The sequence below is a fragment of the Myotis nattereri genome (assembly GCF_964212035.1).
Source record: "Myotis nattereri genome assembly, chromosome: 6".
In the NCBI taxonomy this organism is placed as follows: domain Eukaryota; kingdom Metazoa; phylum Chordata; class Mammalia; order Chiroptera; family Vespertilionidae; genus Myotis; species Myotis nattereri.
This window is the reverse complement of record NC_138081.1, coordinates 55,572,549-55,590,663: the sequence shown is the minus strand read 5'-3', so window position 1 is coordinate 55,590,663 and position 18,115 is coordinate 55,572,549. Positions and strand designations below refer to the sequence as shown.

Below are 18,115 nucleotides of genomic sequence, written 5' to 3'. Positions count from 1 at the left end.
TTCAGTCCTTGGTGCATTTGGCTCTGTGTTTATGAAGAAAGAGTTCTTAAAGTGAATAAGATCTAGAATCACTGCTAGATTGAGAAAGCTTTGTTGTCTCTCAAAACAAAATGATCAGTAATCATTCTTTAGTAGAAGTAATAAATTGCTTTTTATTAAAACATACTTGTTTGGCCGAAACCGGTTTGGCTCAGTGGATAGAGCGTCGGCCTGCGGACTGAAAGGTCCCAGGTTCGATTCCGGTCAAGGGCATATACCTGGGTTGCAGGCACATCCCCAAAAGGAGATGTGCAGGAGGCAGCTGATCGATGATTCTCTCTCATCGATGTTTCTAACTCTCTATCTCTCTCCCTTCCTCTCTGTAAAAAATCAATAAAATATATTTTAAAAAAACATACTTGTTTGTATGTCAGATAATTGAGAGACTGGTTCTCAGACACCCTAGTTGTAATCTAGAATCTTAAACTTTCAAGTTGACAGTTTCTTAGTAAATGTACATGTATGCTTAGTTTCTAAAGTTTTCCTAAGATATTCTCATGCATTTAAGGCTTCCTGTCTCTGTGCTGTTCACTATGTACCAGTTCCTTATACTGTAGCCATAAATCCTAAGCAGTATTTATAGGTCGTGGTTCAGCGGACATTTGTTAAATCAATTGAGTTTGAATTGTTACATTTTATAAATGTGCTATTTATTTAGTAAAATGAAAAACTTGGGCTTTAGATAAAACAAATGTAAGTAGTTATTAGAAAATGTCATTTTATTTTCTCATTAAATTATCTGATCTAGCCAAAACCGGTTTGGCTCAGTGGATAGAGCGTCGGCCTGCGGACTGAAAGGTCCCAGGTTCGATTCCGGTCAAGGGCATGTACCTGGGTTGCGGGCACATCCCCAGTAGGAGATGTGCAGGAGGCAGCTGATCGATATTTCTCTCTCATCGATGTTTCTAACTCTCTATCTCTCTCCCTTCCTCTCTGTAAAAAATCAATAAAATATATAAAAAAATAAAATAAAAAATATATAAATTATCTGATTTATTTAATATTCAAATTCAGTGGCATAATTAATTGTGAATATGTTCTCACAGACTTATATGTAAAAGTCAACAAATAGATCCTTGCCACTTGTGTGAAGTAGCTATTTAACCATGAAGTAAACTATTTGTATTGCCATTGCCCTGTGGATATGTTCTCTCTGGCAGTGCTGTCCATATTTGGTGGCCCTGCATGGAGAGCCAGGTGGTGCTGAAAAGCATCACACAGTGAAGCGTGGATATATCTAGGTTCGACATTTGTCATCCCTTACTGCTGAAGGGAAGGGTAAAATCTGTTTTTCCATATGTTTATGCTTTTTTTTTTTTGCCTGCAGTTTTGTCCAGATGGTCTTATGAACATTGTTTACTTTAGGATGTTATCCCAGATGTTTTGAAATCTAATGGGCAAATGTAGTACACAGATATATAAGTAATTTGCATGTTATGGTTTAAAAATGCGATATGTTTTTATAAGATTGAAATATAATTTCTGGAAGTATTTTCCCAAGTGAATAAGAAATGTGTGTTATATGGACACATATGTAATACCCTTTGTATTACTTTAAGCAATAAAAAAGAAAAAAATGTGTGTTAAATATGTAATATATTTATATATAGTTAATATAATCAATATAGTTTAGATCCCCTAATCACTCTGTTTTTATGTTAATAAGCTAAAAAATATGGCAACATTTATTAAGATTGTTAACTAAAGGAAATACTTTTGAAGAGCCATATTTGTTCAGGGTTGCATATACCCAGATTTGTAAGAATGTTGTCCTATCTTTTATAATTCTTCTCATTGTACATAAATCACCGAAGAGAAATCAGTTGGTAAATGACAATGAATTTATAATGAAAAGGGTACCATTATGATTGTGGGCAAATCACTTAACCTGTTGGAGACTGAGTTTTGTAAATATAAAATCAAAGAACAACCTCATGCCCCCCAAAAATGGACTAATGCTTGGATTTAATTATTCTTTCATCTTAAATCTCTTACAAATCACTATGAAACCATCTAGTGGCAATAGCTATAGTGAGAACCTGAAACCTGCCGATTCCAGCCTCCAGTTGGAATCTCAGATAAAATAATGAAGAGGTGGGCTGCTCTTGTTTACAAACCCAGCCAGGATCACTATGGGGCTTCTTGTTTGTGTAATGCTTCCTAAGCACTGACTGGCATTTGTCACTTGCAAGTTTCCATACTGCCTGGCTTTCTCTTGCTGCCTCTTTTCTCCGTGCCTGGCCTCCGCATCTCGGTGACCTCCACTAATTGTACCAGCCGTTGCCGCCAAGCTCTGTGTTCTTAACACAGTGAAGAACAAGAACGATCCCTTCTCCTGCCCTCCAGAGAGTACAATAAGTAATAAGAATTAAATTGGAATGAAACATCTTTTCCATGCAATCAATTTGCTTAATGATAGAAACATCTTAGAAGCCACCAATACATTTTTTCTCAATGAGATATTTCACATGTTCAAAAGAAAAACCAAGAAATTATGAAAACCACAGTCAGTATAAAAGGCAAAACTTGTATTAGCAATTCAGAAAATCCAATCAGAAATAAGAGATAAACTTGAGGGGGAGAAATTCAGAAAGTACAGGGAATGATTAAAGAGAAGAAAAAAAGTGAGAGCAGACCAGCAGTAGACGTGAAGAATAACTCACGAAGACATGGCTTCTGGCACAGATAGTTTTCGGTGGCTTGCTGGACTGTTTTTCACACACACAGTGCTTGCCATGCCAACTACTTGGCAAATAGCAGCTCATTTAATCCTTATGAAAAGTCCGTGAGAAAATGTGCTAATAACCTCACTTGATTGATACTGGAGCCCCATCTATTGAGGCCTTATTTTTTGGGGGTGGGGGCCAAAAGTCAAAGGTGCCAAGTCAAGCTTTGAACCAATAGCATGTGGGTGACATCACTCTGCCAGCAGCCAAGACTAAAGTTTCTCTTTATGGTGTTTTCTTGCCCCTGTCCTGAGAACAGGGCCACCTCCACCTCTGTTCATCCCCGTGATGCTTCTGTACAGATGGCAGGGTGGGGAGCTCATCAGAGACATGGAAGGCAACAAGTCTACTCTATTTGCTGTTTAATCTTGTAGTTTTTCATTTATATTGACTTTTTATTATGTATGTTCTCCCCAACATCACACCCCTGTGGAAGAAGGAGCATTCATCTGATTATAGGGTCAAACAGCCAAGCATTTAGCAGTTAATTGGCAATGCAAGGCAGCATGTCAGTATTAGATGAGTAAAATACTGTATATAATTGTAAAGAACTACACACTCTGAGGGTTAAAAGGGATTTAAAAGAACATTCGGTTGAAACCAAAAGATTTGAGAACCTGGGACTTCCCTGTCAAACTTCAAATAATAATGATCCAGAAAATAATCTGTTAAATAGGTATAATTGTGTTAGTTCATGAGTGTTAAGAATTGTTCTTCATTTTCATATTGTTATTAAACATATAGTGTAATTTTCAAATTTGCATTAATTATACAAGTTAGTAAACCCAAAACTTACACTCAGTGTACTATACACTTAGGTATTTTAGCTTTTATATATAATTCTGTTAACTTTTAACTTTTTATTTGGCATTTTTAAATACAGAAAAGTTGCAAGAATACCAAAAAAATTGCCATTGTATAGGGATTTTCTAATTTTATAATTTCTTTAGTTTATTAGTTGGCATTCTCTTGTAAGGAAATTTTCTCCCTTTCATCCCCACTTTAAAATTTATTATCAATTCAGAATCACTTTCATTTTATTCAGTGAATAATAATCTGCTAGTGCCCTTTTTTAGTTTTATATTCAAACTGTACCATATTGGACCTGTGGGAACCTATTAGAAGTGGCACCTGTGTATTTTGACATATTCATCACTTTTTTGGGAGCACTTCCTTAGTTTTTGGCACAACAATAATGTGATAGGCTCATTTGGCCTCTTTGCTGCCCCAGGTTAAGAATCAGCCTTTCCTTCAAGGAGTGTACATTTCTTTTAGTAAGGGATGGTATTTAGAAACCCAAGATCTGGATCTTTTGTACTCATTTTTTAACTTTACTCATTTATGTTTAATTTTTCTATTAATCTGGAGTTTAATCTGCAATGCGGTGTGAGGTACAGATGTGTAAATTAACATGAATTAAAATGAAGTGCTTTAGCAGTAAGATACAAAACTCAAGACAGTTATTTGTTTGTATTCCTGTCCTTCAGGAGTACTGATTCAGGGGAAACAGCTTATTTAATGTCAAATAATGTATTTAAATGATGTTAAATGATATGTACTTAATTTTACATTTCATGTCAGTTATGTTTTTTCTCACTTAGATGCATTTTCTAGAATTATAAAACTTTGTGAAGAAAAACATGAAACAGATGAAAAAAAGAAGGGAAAAAAAGGCAACAGTGTAACATCTGTAAAAGGAATTACGAATTTAGGAAATACTTGCTTTTTTAATGCAGTTATGCAGGTAAGAGGCATCCGAAAGCTTTGTAAAATGTCAAAGATCATTTTAATTAATTTATATTTGTTTGCACACCTGTAGCCTGTCAAATGACTACTAAATATTCATCTAGAAATTTGTTTTCTTTTCGTTTGTTTTAGGCTATTTTTAGCCATCGTCATACACATATATAAACCTTCCTTTTCCATAGTGCTTCTTAAATATCTTCTCTGTATTTTACCATGGCTCTATCAGTAACTATGACATTTATTAAATGTAAAATGTACTCAATAAATTTTTTAAAGTTAAAAAACATTTCCTATGCAAGATGAAATTTGAAACTTAGAGTACTGTAATTTATTCCATAAAATCAGAGGCATAGTATACCTGAATGAGAAGACTTTCGTTTTCTTTTAGAACTTGGCACAGTCTTACATTCTTATTGAACTGATGAATGAGATCAAAGAAAATGGTACAATACTCAAGATTTTCCCTTCCTCAGACTCTCAGATGGTAAGAAATGTAACTATCTGGATAAGAGCTCTTTTGAGATGAACCAGCGTCCTTTCGGAGTGACCCTAAACCAATTGAGCCACGTCAGCCAGAGCAGAGAGTTTGACTTTTGTTGAGTAAAATGTCTAGAGTTCATGTTTTGTAGTTATTGGTGACATTTGCTTAAATATAGCATTTTTGTTCTTTAAAGGTAGATTAATTTTAATAGTGAACATCTAAAGGTTTTTTTGAAGCCTAATCTGATCATAGGTTTTTAAGCTAATGAGGAGGGAAAAAGCAACCTCTGACATCCAGCAGCTGGCCTGGCACCCGCAGTTAGGCCATGTTATTCAAACAATTCACAGAATACCAACCCCAGGCCAGGCTACTTTCAGTCTAATAAATGAGGCAAAGCAAGGTCACTTCATGATTTCAAATAACCAGGTTGCTCTATCACTTAGAAAATTCTAAACAAGGAGACATATGTAATACTCTTTGTAATACTTTAAGCAATAAAAAAAAAAAAATTAAATAAATAAATTTAAAAAAAAAAAGAAAATTCTAAACAATCTGTCTGTTGGCCAAAATGATTGAGTGCTGTTTCTTTTCCTTTTTTCAATTTATCTTTATTGCTGAAAGTATTACAGATGTCCCCTTTGTTTTTTTCCCATTGACCCCCTCCAGCCTGCATCCCCCCCCTGCCCAGGCCTTCTGAGTGCTATTTCTTTATTAGTTTATCTTCATTCTCATCTCCCCACACACACCCACATATAAGATTTATTGAGATACCTAATCATAGAATTACCCCCACTTTCTGACACTGTCCAAGCAAGAGCAGACCTCTGCTTGCTTAGCCTCCCTGCTGAATTACCCAACTAGAGCCCCAATCCTATATTGGTTCTTGTTCCCCATGGTTCGTGTTCTCCCTCAGTGCATCAAGCAGTAAACCCACCTTGTTAAACTGCAGGTGTGTTCCTGGTGGGCTTTGGCTGGAGAGCATTAACATTAGTAATAATGATTATAGTTAGAAATTGATGTGTGTGTGTGTGTGTGTGTGTTTTAGAAGAAGAAAGAGTGTATGAATAGCTCATGATCTGGTTTTCAAAAATACTTAAGAAAGAGTTCTTCTAGAATTTCTTAGCCCACTGTAGTAATCTTAGATTTTTCTTCCAAGGAGACAGTTTTGAAAGACAATATTATTGAAAAAGCAGACTATAAATTCATTGCCTGTTTAGCCCCTTAACATTTTTATGGTAGATCCCAATGCCCTCTTCTAAAGTGAGGTGAGGCCTAGCCAGTATGGCTCGGCTGGTTAGAGTGTCATCCCGTTCCCATGCACCAAAAAGGGTGGTTCAGTTCCAGGCCAGGGCACATACACAGGTTGCAGTTATCCTAGAAGATAACATACTATAATGTTCGAGGATTATATTTGGGATCTGCATTTTTACTCATTATGCATAAGGAGAGGGGTATTACTGGGGAAAATAACATTTTAGAAAACAAAATGTGATGGAATAGAAATTCTAGAATAAAGTGCATTGATCCTTCACCAATTTAAGCTACTTTTGCCCAGCTTTTTGTCTCTCCCCTTTATTTATTTTTTATTTTTTATTTTTTAAAATATATTTTATTAATTTTTTACAGAGAGGAAGGGAGAGGGATAGAGAGCCAGAAACATCAATGAGAGAGAAACATCGATAAGCTGCCTCCTGCACACTCCCCACTGGGGATGTGCCCGCAACCAAGGTACATGCCCTTGACCGGAATTGAATCTGGGACCCTTGAGTCTACAGGCTGACGCTCTATCCACTGAGCCAATCCGGTTAGGGCTGTCTCTCCCTTTAAAAGAGAGAGAGATGGTATACCAGGTCCCCGCATTCCTTATTTAGCAGTAAAATATTTGGGGGAAAGAAGGGTATGGAGTTTTGCTAATATAAATATAATTTATGATTATTTGTGAAAATGTACAAATATCAAGTAGATGAAGAATTTCACTTTTAGGAGAGCACATTAAGGAACAGTTATAAGCAACTAAAAATTGGTGATTTCATTCTTAAGCTAATAGTTTTATTAAGTACTAGTAAAGGGCAGACGATATGAGAATACCTGTGTTTTTCAAGATAAAGCATTTAATTCTAATTTTCATTTTTATATTTTTATATATGAGGTACTAAAGTTTCTTAATACAGTTGAGGGAATTTAGTTGTCATCACTGAAACGAACTAGAACTGTTTGATTTAAAATAATATATATTTCTGACATAGAGTTGATCTTGTTTTTAAAGGATCCATTAATGGTGGAACTTTCAAGCCCTGGACCATTGACCTCAGCCTTGGTCCTGTTTCTTCACAGCATGAAGGAAACTGACAAAGGATCGCTGTCTCCTAAAGCTCTCTTCAATCAGCTTTGTCAGAAGTGAGTGCACCTACATTATTATTATTTTTTAAATATATATTTTATTGATTTTTTACAGAGAGGAAGGGAGAGAGATAGAGAGTTAGAAACATCGACGAGAGAGAAACATCGATCAGCTGCCTCCTGCACATCTCCTACTGGGGACGTGCCCGCAACCCAGGTACATGCCCTTGACCGGAATCGAACCTGGGACCCTTCAGTCCACAAGCCGACGCTCTATCCACTGAGCCAAACCGGTTCCGGCCACCTACATTATTAATATAAGTAATCATGAGTTACAAAATGCTATTGTGTTTATACTTAATATGAGTACTTTCAGTCTTACTGTAACATTGCTATTACTGCCTGGATACCAAGAGGAGGAATTAACATTATTTAGCTGCAGCTCTGTGGTCTATGAAAATTATGTCGTTTTAAAATATATATATATATTTTTTAATTGATTTCAGAGAGGAAGAGAGAGGGAGAGTGAAATAGAATAATTGATTGGCCGCCTCTTGCACACCCCACACTGGGGATTGAGCCGGCAACCTGGGCATGTGCCCTGACCTGGAATCGAACCATGACCTCCTGGTTCATAAGTTGATGCTCAACCACTGAGCCAGCTGGCCGGGCAGGGAAATTATATCTTACTAGAGGCCCGGTGTACAAAAAGTTGTGCACTCAGGGGGGAGGGGGGGTCCCTCAGCCCGGCCTGTGCCCTCTTGAAGTCTGGGACCCCACGGGAGATAACGACCTGCTGGCTTAGGCCTGCTCCCGGGTGGCAGAGGGCAGGCCCAATCCCTAGGTGCAGCCCCTGGTCGGGCTCAGAGCAGGGCCGATTGGGGAGTTGGGGCGCCGCCCCCTGTCATGCACAGAGCAGGGAGATTGGGAGGTTGTGATGCCACCCTCAGTCACGATCAGGGTAGGGCCGACTGGGGGGTTGGGGCACCGCCCCTGTCACACTCAAGGCAGGGTTGATGGGGAGGTTGCGGCGCCACCCCCTGTCACGCACAGAGCAGGGCCAATCAGGGGGTTGGGGCACTGCCCCCTGTCACTCACAGAGCAGGGCCCATCAGGGGGGTTGGGGCTCTGTACCCTGTCACGCACAGAGCAGGGCCAATCAGGGGGTTGGGGCGCTGCCCCCGTCACACACAGAGCAGGGCCCATCAGGGGGTTGGGGCACCGCCCTCTATCACCCACAGAGCAGGGCCGATCAGGGGGTTGGGGCGCCGCCACTCTCACACTCAGGGCAGGGCCAATGGGGAGGTTATGGCTCTACCCCGTCACACACAGAGCAGGGCCCATGGGGGGGTGGGGGGGGAGGGGGAGCTCCCCCCTATCAGGCACAGAGCAGGGCTGATCAGGGGGTTGGGGCGCCTTCCCCTGTCACGAACAGAGCAGGGCGGATAGGGAGGTTGTGGCCCCACCCCCTGTCACACACAGAGCCACAGGGCGATCAGGGGGTTTGGGCGCTGCCCCCTGTCACACTGATCCCGGTGCCGGGAGGCCTCATGGCTCCACTGATCCGGGTGCTGGGAGGCATATTACCCTTTTACTATATAGGGTAGAGGCCTGGTGCATGGTTGGGTGCCGGCTGGTTTGCCCTGAAGGGTGTCCTGGATCAGGGTGGGGGGTCCCCACTGGGGTGCCTGGCCAGCCTGGGTGAGGGGATGATGGCTGTTTGCAGCTGGTCACACACCCTTCAGGGTGGGGGTCCCCACTGGGGTGCCTGGCCAGTCTGGGTGAGGGGCTGAGGGCTGTTTTCAGGCTGGGGGTGACTGAAGCTCCCAACTGCTCCTTTTTTTCTTTCTTTCTTTTTTTTTATTCTGGGCCAGCTTTAGCTTGAGGCTTGGCTCCAGCTCTTAGGCCTCGGCTGAAAGTAGGTTTCTGGCCTTTGCTTACAATGTTGCGAATCTGCTTGCTGAAGTCAGGCAGTATTCGTTACAATGTTTCTTAAACTGCCGGCTCAGAGGCCTGCAGCGGCAGGCGGGGAACGTTGGTTTCCTCCATCACTGAGGCAAGCAAGCCTCATGTTAGTTTCAAGCTGCCTGGCTGCCGGCCACCATCTTTGCTGACAGTTAATTTGCATATCTCGATGATTAGCCAATGAAAAGGGTAGCAGTCATATGCCAATTACCATGTTTTTCTTTTATTAGTGTAGATAAAACTCTGAAGAAGTGATTGTTTATCCCCATTTTATGTATAAGGAAACTGAGACTCATAGCAGTTGAGTACTTTACCCCATTTCATAGTGACAAAACCAGGATTCACATAGAGGTCTGTTCTAACTCAGAAGCCCATGATTATGCATTATACACAGACAGTAGGGTGGTGAAGGCCTTGAACAGGGTGGGAATCGGATGGAAGTGGCAATGGGGGGGAAAAAGGGGGACATCTGTAATACTCTCAACAATAAATATTTTATTTAAAAAATTAAAAGAAGCTCATCATGTAACACAATAAAGTATGAAAATTATAGAATTGTAAGATCTTAAAAGGTGCTATGATATCTAACCTAATTTCTTTATTTTAAAAGATGAGCTTTGAGGCAAATAGAGTTTAAGTGAATTTCTCAAGATGTTATGAAATGTTTAAAAACAAAATATTTGCCCAGCTGGCATGGCTCAGTGGTTGAGCCTCAATCTATGAACCAGAAGGTCATGGCTCGATTCCCCTTCAGGGCACATGCCCAGGTTGGCTCGACCCTGCAGGAGGCAGCAGATCAGTGATTCTCTCTCATCATTGATATTTCTCATTCTCCCTTCCTCTTGAAATCAATCAATAAAAATATATTTAGGCCCTAACTGGTTTGGCTCAGTGGGTAGAGCGTCGGCCTGTGGACTGAAGGGTCCCTGGTTTGATTCCAGTCAAGGGCACATGCCAGGGTTGCTGGCTTGATCCCCAGGAGGGGACGTGTAGGAGACAGCCAATCAATGATTCTCTCTCATCATTGATATTTCTATCTTTCTCTCCCTCTCACATCCTCTTTGAAACAATAAAAATAATTAAAAATATCTATATATATATATACAAGCCTAAGCAACTGAACAACTGTTCGACTAGTAGCTATGATGCACACTGACCACCAGGGGGCAGACGCCCAATGCACAGGCATGGAAACATGGAGCAGACTGATGAATTTCGGAGGGAAGGGGGAAGGGGAGAGGGCGGGAAGAGATTAACCAAAGACCTTGTATGCATACTAGAGGCCCGGTGCCTGGATTTGTGCACCGGTGGGGTCCCTCGGCCTGGCCTGTGGGGATCTGGCCAAAACCGGCAGTCCGACATCCCCTGAGGGGTCCCGGATAGCAAGAGGGCACAGGCCAGGCCGAGGGACCCCACCGGTGCGTGAATTCATGCACCAGGCCTCTAGTATCTATATCAGCCATGGGCAAACTACGCCCGCGGGCCGGATCTGGCCCATTTGAAATGAATAAAACTGTTGAAAAAAAAGACTGTACCCTTTTATGTAATGATGTTTACTTTGAATTTATATTAGTTCATACAAACACTCCATCCATGCTTTTGTTCCGGCCCTCCGGTCCAGTTTAAGAACCCATTGTGGCCCTCGAGTCAAAAAGTTTGCCCACCCCTGATCTATATAATAAAAGCCTAAGCGACCATTATGGTGGAATGACCAGAACAACCAGTCACTTTGATGTGCACTGACCACCAGGGGGGAAGATGCTCAATGTAGGAGCTGCCCCCTGGTGGTCAGTGCACTCCCACAGTGGAAGTGCTGCTCAGCTGATAAATGGACACCAGACAGCGAGCCTCTCCTGGACATTCCCCCTGCACATCCCAGCGGCTGCTGCCACCGTAGGGCTGGGTTGAATGGGAGCAGCGTGGCACCCAGCTGGGGCTCCTCCCTGGCTGCCTGCTGCTTCGCACACTACTTCATGCTGTGCAGGATCAATGCGGACAGCGGGCTGGAGCCCAATGAGGGGGCTGGAGCCTGATGAGTTGGTGGGTAAGGCCAGGCTGTGGTGACAGGGAGGTTCACTGATCCCCGCAGGCCAGGCCGAGGGACCCCACCAGTGCATGAAGGCCTCTAGTTTGTGTGTGTGTGTATGTATATATATATATATATATACATACACACACACACACACACTGACACACTCACACACACACAATATTTGAGTGTGTGGAAATAAACACATACTATAAAGGTCGTGACTTAACTTTAATGTATGTACTTATTCTACATCTAGAAAATTGAGAGCTTACTCTGTTGTCAGTACTTGCTAGAATTCAGGTACACAACGTGTCATGTGTTTAAAACGGGCCTTGTAATAGAGCCATAAACTAGTTTAGTCCACAATGAACTAAAATATGTAGAAACAAAATTCTTTAAACATGAACTTGCTTTTTTTTATATCTACACTCTTTAAAGTTTCATTTTAATTTAAGCTCGTTATTTGTGTCATGGTATTGTGTTTTATTATATTTTGTCTCATAGTAGTGTACCAATATAATTTGTTTCTAAAAAATGTATTGTGTAAAGAATACAACACAAACTCTACCCTCTTAAAATGTTTTTGTGTAGCCCTAGCTGGTTTTGCTCAGTGGATAGAGCATCGGCCTGTGGATTCAAAGGTCCTGGGTTCGATTCCGGTCAAGGGCACATGCCTGGGTTGCGGCTCCATCCCCAGTAAGGGGTGTGCAGGATGCAGCTGATCAATGATTCTCTTTCATCATTGTTGTTTCTATCTCTCTCTCCCTCTCCCTTCCTCTCTGAAATTAATAAAAATATATTAAAAAAAATAAATGTTTTTGTGTATAATATATTGTTGACTGTAGGTACAATGTTGTACAGCAGATCTCTAGGGCTTATTCATCTTGCTCGACTGAAACCTTATGCCTATTTATTACCAACTCCACCTTTGCACCTCACTCCAACCCCTCACAACTATCATTCATTCCATCCTTTGATTCTATGCATTTGAGTATTTTAGATTCTTCATATAAATGGAGTCATGCAGTATCTGTCTTTCTGTGACTGGCTTATTTCACTTAGTATAATGTGCCATCATATTAAATGTAGTCTAAAATATAGAGAGTGTATTGTATGTTTCATTTGCTCGGCAAATGCTGTTTTTTTTTAAAGGCTGAGGAACAAAAAGATCCCTGAAAAGCCTCAGAAACATAGGTGCCCCATAAAATTAAGAAATTGTTAGGATATATGTACTCTAGAAATTCGTTTTAGACTCTATCCAAAATAACTGTGTTTTGTATCATTTTTCTAATTTTATAAAGATTTATAAATTATTAATAAATTATTATTAAAGTAATAGATGCTCATGGATAAAAATTCAAATTATTAGTATGTTTTTTATTTTAAAAGTCATTATGCACATACCGACATAAAAATTGCAACTTCCTTGTTTTGCTTACTGTGTTTTGTATATCTCTCTATATAGTACATGTGGATATAACTGATTTGATTTTACATATTTGTATACAGGGTGGGGGAAAAGTAGGTTTATAGTTGTGAGTATGTGAAACACATATGTGGCTGGCATGTAGCAGTTGCCCAATAAATGATAGCCGTATTGTTCTCAGTACACTTAAGGTCTCTTCCTAATTGGAACAGGAATCACATTTTGACTTAGTACAAAAAGAAGTAAATTGAATCTTTGACTATATGTTATTATAAAGTGATTTAAATAATAATATATTGTTGATGAAATTATCTTTTTTTCTCTCCTGCTGTTTTTAAATCAAAGGGCCCCCCGATTTAAAGATTTTCAGCAACAGGACAGTCAGGAGCTCCTGCATTATCTGTTGGATTCAGTGAGGACTGAAGAAACAAAGGTCAGGTTTCTTCATGTTTATCACATATACTCTTTAAGAAGAGGGTTCAAAACTGAAGGATTTCATTTCTACCGTAATTTTTATGGGCGGTTGGGAAGTTAACTTGATTTTTTTTCTCACTATTCTATTTCTTCTCTCTCGCTCTTTTTTTTTTTTATCTCTTCTACAAGATTATTTTCTTTTACTCTGTCACAACCCCTGTTCTTTATTAGTTAATGTTCTTTGGCTATAATTAACAGAAATCAACTAAAACTAGCTTAAATAAAGAAAAGGGATCTAAGAATCCAGGTGAAGGGGGATATAGCTGGGAATGTTTACTACATGATGGTTATGAATCATTGTAAATGGAATTAAAATTCATGTCTTTACATTGTTTTTCTCTGTCGTTATCACAAATAAAACAACAAAATCTATCCCTATCATTTATTCTATTTCCCTTCTATTACTTGACTAGAGGCCCAGTGCATGAAATTTGTGCCTGGGTGCAGTCCCTGGGCCTGGCCGACGATCAAAGCGCAAGCGTCTGGTGTGGAAGGGCAAGTCCCACTGGACCTCTGCTCGCACCCGCCTTGGCCTGATGCTGCCCACTCATCTGCTCCACCATCCCACCGCGGTCCCACTCCCGTGGTGGTCAGTGCACATCATAGCGAGTGGTTGAACTCCCAGTCGAACAACCGCCCGAGGGGACAATTTGCATATTAGGCTTTTACTATATAGGATGGCATTCTTTGTTTCAAATTAAATTACTGTTCTGTCATAATGGTACATTGGGATTCACAGTATCTTAAAAACTCAGGCAGTGTAGCAAGAAGCATTGGTTTTTGAAAGCTCTTATCTTTCTTCCTCTCTGTGAGGGTTTTAGATGGCGTGGCAAAATTAAAATGTCAAGTGTGTGTATCTGCTCAGTCCTGTGAGCAAGGCCAGTCTGTTACAGTGGTACCCAGGCGGGAGCTGCATTGTCTGGCCTGGGAACCCACAGCTGTTAGTTGTGTTGCTGTTGTCGTTTGCCATTGCCATGTGTTTTTTGATTGAAGAAAGGCTACACCATTAGGTCTGCCACCAGAATCTTTTAGTAATGATTACAAACTACTGATCTCCTTTCATATTGTTTCATCACAGTCTTTTACAACTATAAAGTTCAGGACTATAATATGCTCATATTGAATGGAGCACTAAAAGGATCATTTGTGCAAAAATTGTAAGTTTTTTTATGTACAAATAAAATCAGATTTACTATAAGAACTTTTATAAGCAGTCTTTTCAACTTACAAATATATATGCTTCACTTTTTCCCTTTTAATTTGAGCTATCAAAAAAAAAATTTGAGCTATCACTAAAGAAATGTTACATTTTTATTATCTTCTCAAAGATATATCACTTTAATACATTATTGGATAGGATTTTTTAAAGGCACAATACTTCAGCTAACTTAAACTGAGTTTTTTTGCATTCTTATTTTTAAAAGAAGTTTAAGATGGAGACTTAGATAGTTGAACTTGGGTAGTGCTAGTTGATTAATGTGCTGCAGTTGTTAGTAGCTCCCTGATCTAACAATGAGAGGTTGTAGATGGACCTAAACTCATGGACCTAAACTCATTTATTTTATTCAACTTGATGAATTACCTATTAATTAACTCTTTAACAGTATAGAACAGAGAATATACATTTATGGCTATAATACAATTAAAATAAAACAAGTCTAATAGTTTAAAAAGTTAATTTAATCAACTTAATTTTTTAGACTTTTTTATATTTTAAAGAGTAATATCATAGCTTACATTTTAAAATATAGTAAAAGCTCATTAAATCATTGAAATTCATATCTAAATTAATAAAATGTTCAAATTGGAAAACAAATATACAGACTTCTAATTGAGTTAGAGGTCGATTTCTAGTAACTAGAGAGCCTTTTTACAGTTATATTAAATAGTTAAAGGTGAACATTAGTATTTATTAGAATCTTTCATTTATATGCATTAAATATTTCTCCTGCATGGAATTCACACCATTCTAATTTGTTTATTTTAGTTAAATTATTTTTTTCATAGGTAAGTCAACTTTAGCTTAGACAGGAAGTCCAGATCAAATAGTAGTTTCACATATGAAAACCTGTGATTAAGACATTACTTAAAAAAATATTTTGAAGAATAATGAACATTCTTTTCACCTCATTGTTAAAATGTGAATTAGAGAAGATTAAATTTATCCATTAATTAGGGGCATAATTAGTGTAAAAGATGATTCATTAGCTTAGATACATTTTTATTTTTAGAATATATAGTTTTAATTTATTCTAAAAGTTTTCTATGAGGTTGGATCTTTCCTAAAACATACGGAAGAGATGTGAAAACATAAACTTTGAGGACATTAATTGATATTCTGGACTTGAGTCATATATTTATATAAGTAAAATAATCTGTGTGGAAGCCAATGTGACCAGTTTAAGAGCTTCTTATATAATACGGTTTTCTTCATAGACAAGACATTTCATATGGTTTATTTGTGACATTTTGTCCTGATTAAGGAATACATCATTTTTAGGAACAGAGTGGGAGAGGGAGACAAATGGAGAGAAAAGGGGAGAGAAGGGAAAAGAGGGACAAGTTACTCTAAACCTGTAAGGATAATGAGACTAGGCTGCTTGCTTTTTGTAGACGGAAGAAACACCTTCAAACCCAAAAGAGAACCTAGACATAGGAACTTTGACTGTAATTCCATATTCTCTCCCAAATAAGAAAATTTTTTGTTCATGGAATTTTAGGACTAGATTTAATTTTTAAAAATTCAGTCATTTTATTTTATAGATTAGGGACTGAGATCCAGTGTACCTTGCTGTTTGAAAGTCCTTCTCTTATTAAAATGAGGCTGGAGGTAACTGTTACTAAAACAGATGATATTTAAAAGAACACAGAATACTGCTTTAAAATAACAGATTTTATAAATTCTTATTAACTTTGTTTTATAGAGAATACAAGCTAGCATTCTAAAAGCATTTAACAACCCAACAACTAAAACTGCTGATGATGAAACTAGGAAAAAAGTCAAAGGTATGTTGACCCACTGTTAAAATTTTATTCTACAGGAAAATATTTAAAGTTTCTTTACAGGGACAAAGAACTGAGCATTATGTGAATGAATGTTGTAAAATAGTTGCCTTAAAATGAAGGGATACTTATTCTAGTGGCTGCAAGATAGTCTAGTCCAGTGGTTCTCAACCTTCCTAATGCCGCGACCCTTTAATACAGTTCCTCATGTTCTGGTGACCCCCAACCATAAAATTATTTTCATTGCTACTTCATAACTGTAATTTTGCTACTGTTATGAATCGTAATGTAAATATCTGATATGCAGGATGTATTTAGGTGACCCCTGTAAAAGGGTCGTTTGACCCCCAAAGGGGTGGCGACCCACAGGTTGAGAACCGCTGGTCTAGTTGGTCATAGAAAGAAAACGTTAGAATTTATCCATGTGAATTTAAAAAAATAAAAGTAATATCACATATACAGATTGACACTATTGCTCTTAATAGGAGGCTGTAAGGGAGACTTGAAAGGTGGTTGAAGGTAGCATCCTTATTTGGAAGTTCACTTTTATCATATTGGACTATTTTGCAGTTGAGGTGTGTGCTTGGATGAGTGAACTCATGGATATTTAACTCTAACTTGACAATGCTTAAGTGCTGCAAAGACTCCTGCAAGGAAACATTTATTGACGAGAGTACTGACAGGTCAAGTGCACATGTCTACTTTACTCCTAGTGTTCTCTCTTCCTCAGCCAAAATGTGAGGCAAAAACAATGATTATCTAATCAAAGTGGTCACTTACAAGTATTTAAGTGTGGATTTATAGTCTATGTTATTAGTGATTTACCATGTCCTAAATGTGTATTCTGCCTTGAGATGTTAACTAATGGTAGTATAAAGTCATCATTTTTAGAAGACACTTAAAATATGATTTGTATTTTATTCATTCTCTTTTCTAACTTTTATTTTTTATAGTAGTATATGTACACCCTATATATCTATATAAACAAATATATGTTGTGATTATATATGCCAAATTTTATATGCAGTTTTAAAGGTTCAGGTTTTTTTAAATGTAGATTTTCAAGCATGCTCTTTTGTTTTGAGATAGTGCCATCTAGAGCATGTTTAGAATAACTGCCCAGTTTTTCTTTCATCTCTTTCCAGTTTTGTAATCTTTTCTGTTAACCCTTGTACAATTTTTCTTAAACATCTTAGTGTACTATAATGTCTCAATTATAATTAATAAATGTTTATTTATATAGCCCAATATGTCTGCTCTGTCATTCATTGCAGAAAATACAATGTTTTAGAAGACAGAGATCTAAAAAAGATAGAAATGAATAGATTTTTAAAATATATTTCTCCCCCAGTGTTTATTGTGGAAAATGTCAAACTTCTATTAAGTAGAGTGAGTAGTATATGAAGTTCCATGTATCCATGTACTCATTACCCCATTTCTTACATTCATTTCCTGGAGTATTATGTTTCATCTATTTTCTCCCAACCCCAGATTATTTTGAAGCAAATTATAGGCATAATTTCCCTTGATATATAAATACTAGAGGCCCGATGCACGGAATTTGTGCAAGAGTATAGGCCTTCCTTCCCCCTGGCTGCCGGCACCGGCTTGCCTCTGGCACCGGGACCTGGGCTTCCCTCACAGCCCCAGCTTCATCTGGAAGGTCGTCCGGAAGGACGTCTGATCTAATTAGCATATTACGCTTTTATTATTATAGATTTTTCAAACAAGTAATTCTGACAGTTTTAATATAACTGAGCAGTTATGCGTGTAACCGAGTTATTTATTGTCATATTAATCTCTTACACTATCCTGTGTTTACTTGTCTTTTATACTCTGTCATTTCCATAGTTGGATCGTGGCATCTGTAGCCCTTAAAGCAT

General features: G+C 38.5%; 1 protein-coding gene across 1 annotated transcript in view; it reads left to right on the top strand.

The window, feature by feature from the left end:
* The window catches only part of USP45 (ubiquitin specific peptidase 45), a 58,551-nt gene that overhangs the window by 25,888 nt on the left and 14,548 nt on the right, over positions 1-18,115 (top strand). Inside the window, exons 6-10 of the mRNA XM_081093646.1 lie at positions 4,367-4,509; positions 4,900-4,995; positions 7,259-7,389; positions 13,101-13,188; positions 16,154-16,235. Coding sequence (XP_080949772.1) covers positions 4,367-4,509; positions 4,900-4,995; positions 7,259-7,389; positions 13,101-13,188; positions 16,154-16,235 — 540 coding nt within the window. The remainder of the gene's footprint in view (positions 1-4,366; positions 4,510-4,899; positions 4,996-7,258; positions 7,390-13,100; positions 13,189-16,153; positions 16,236-18,115) is intronic.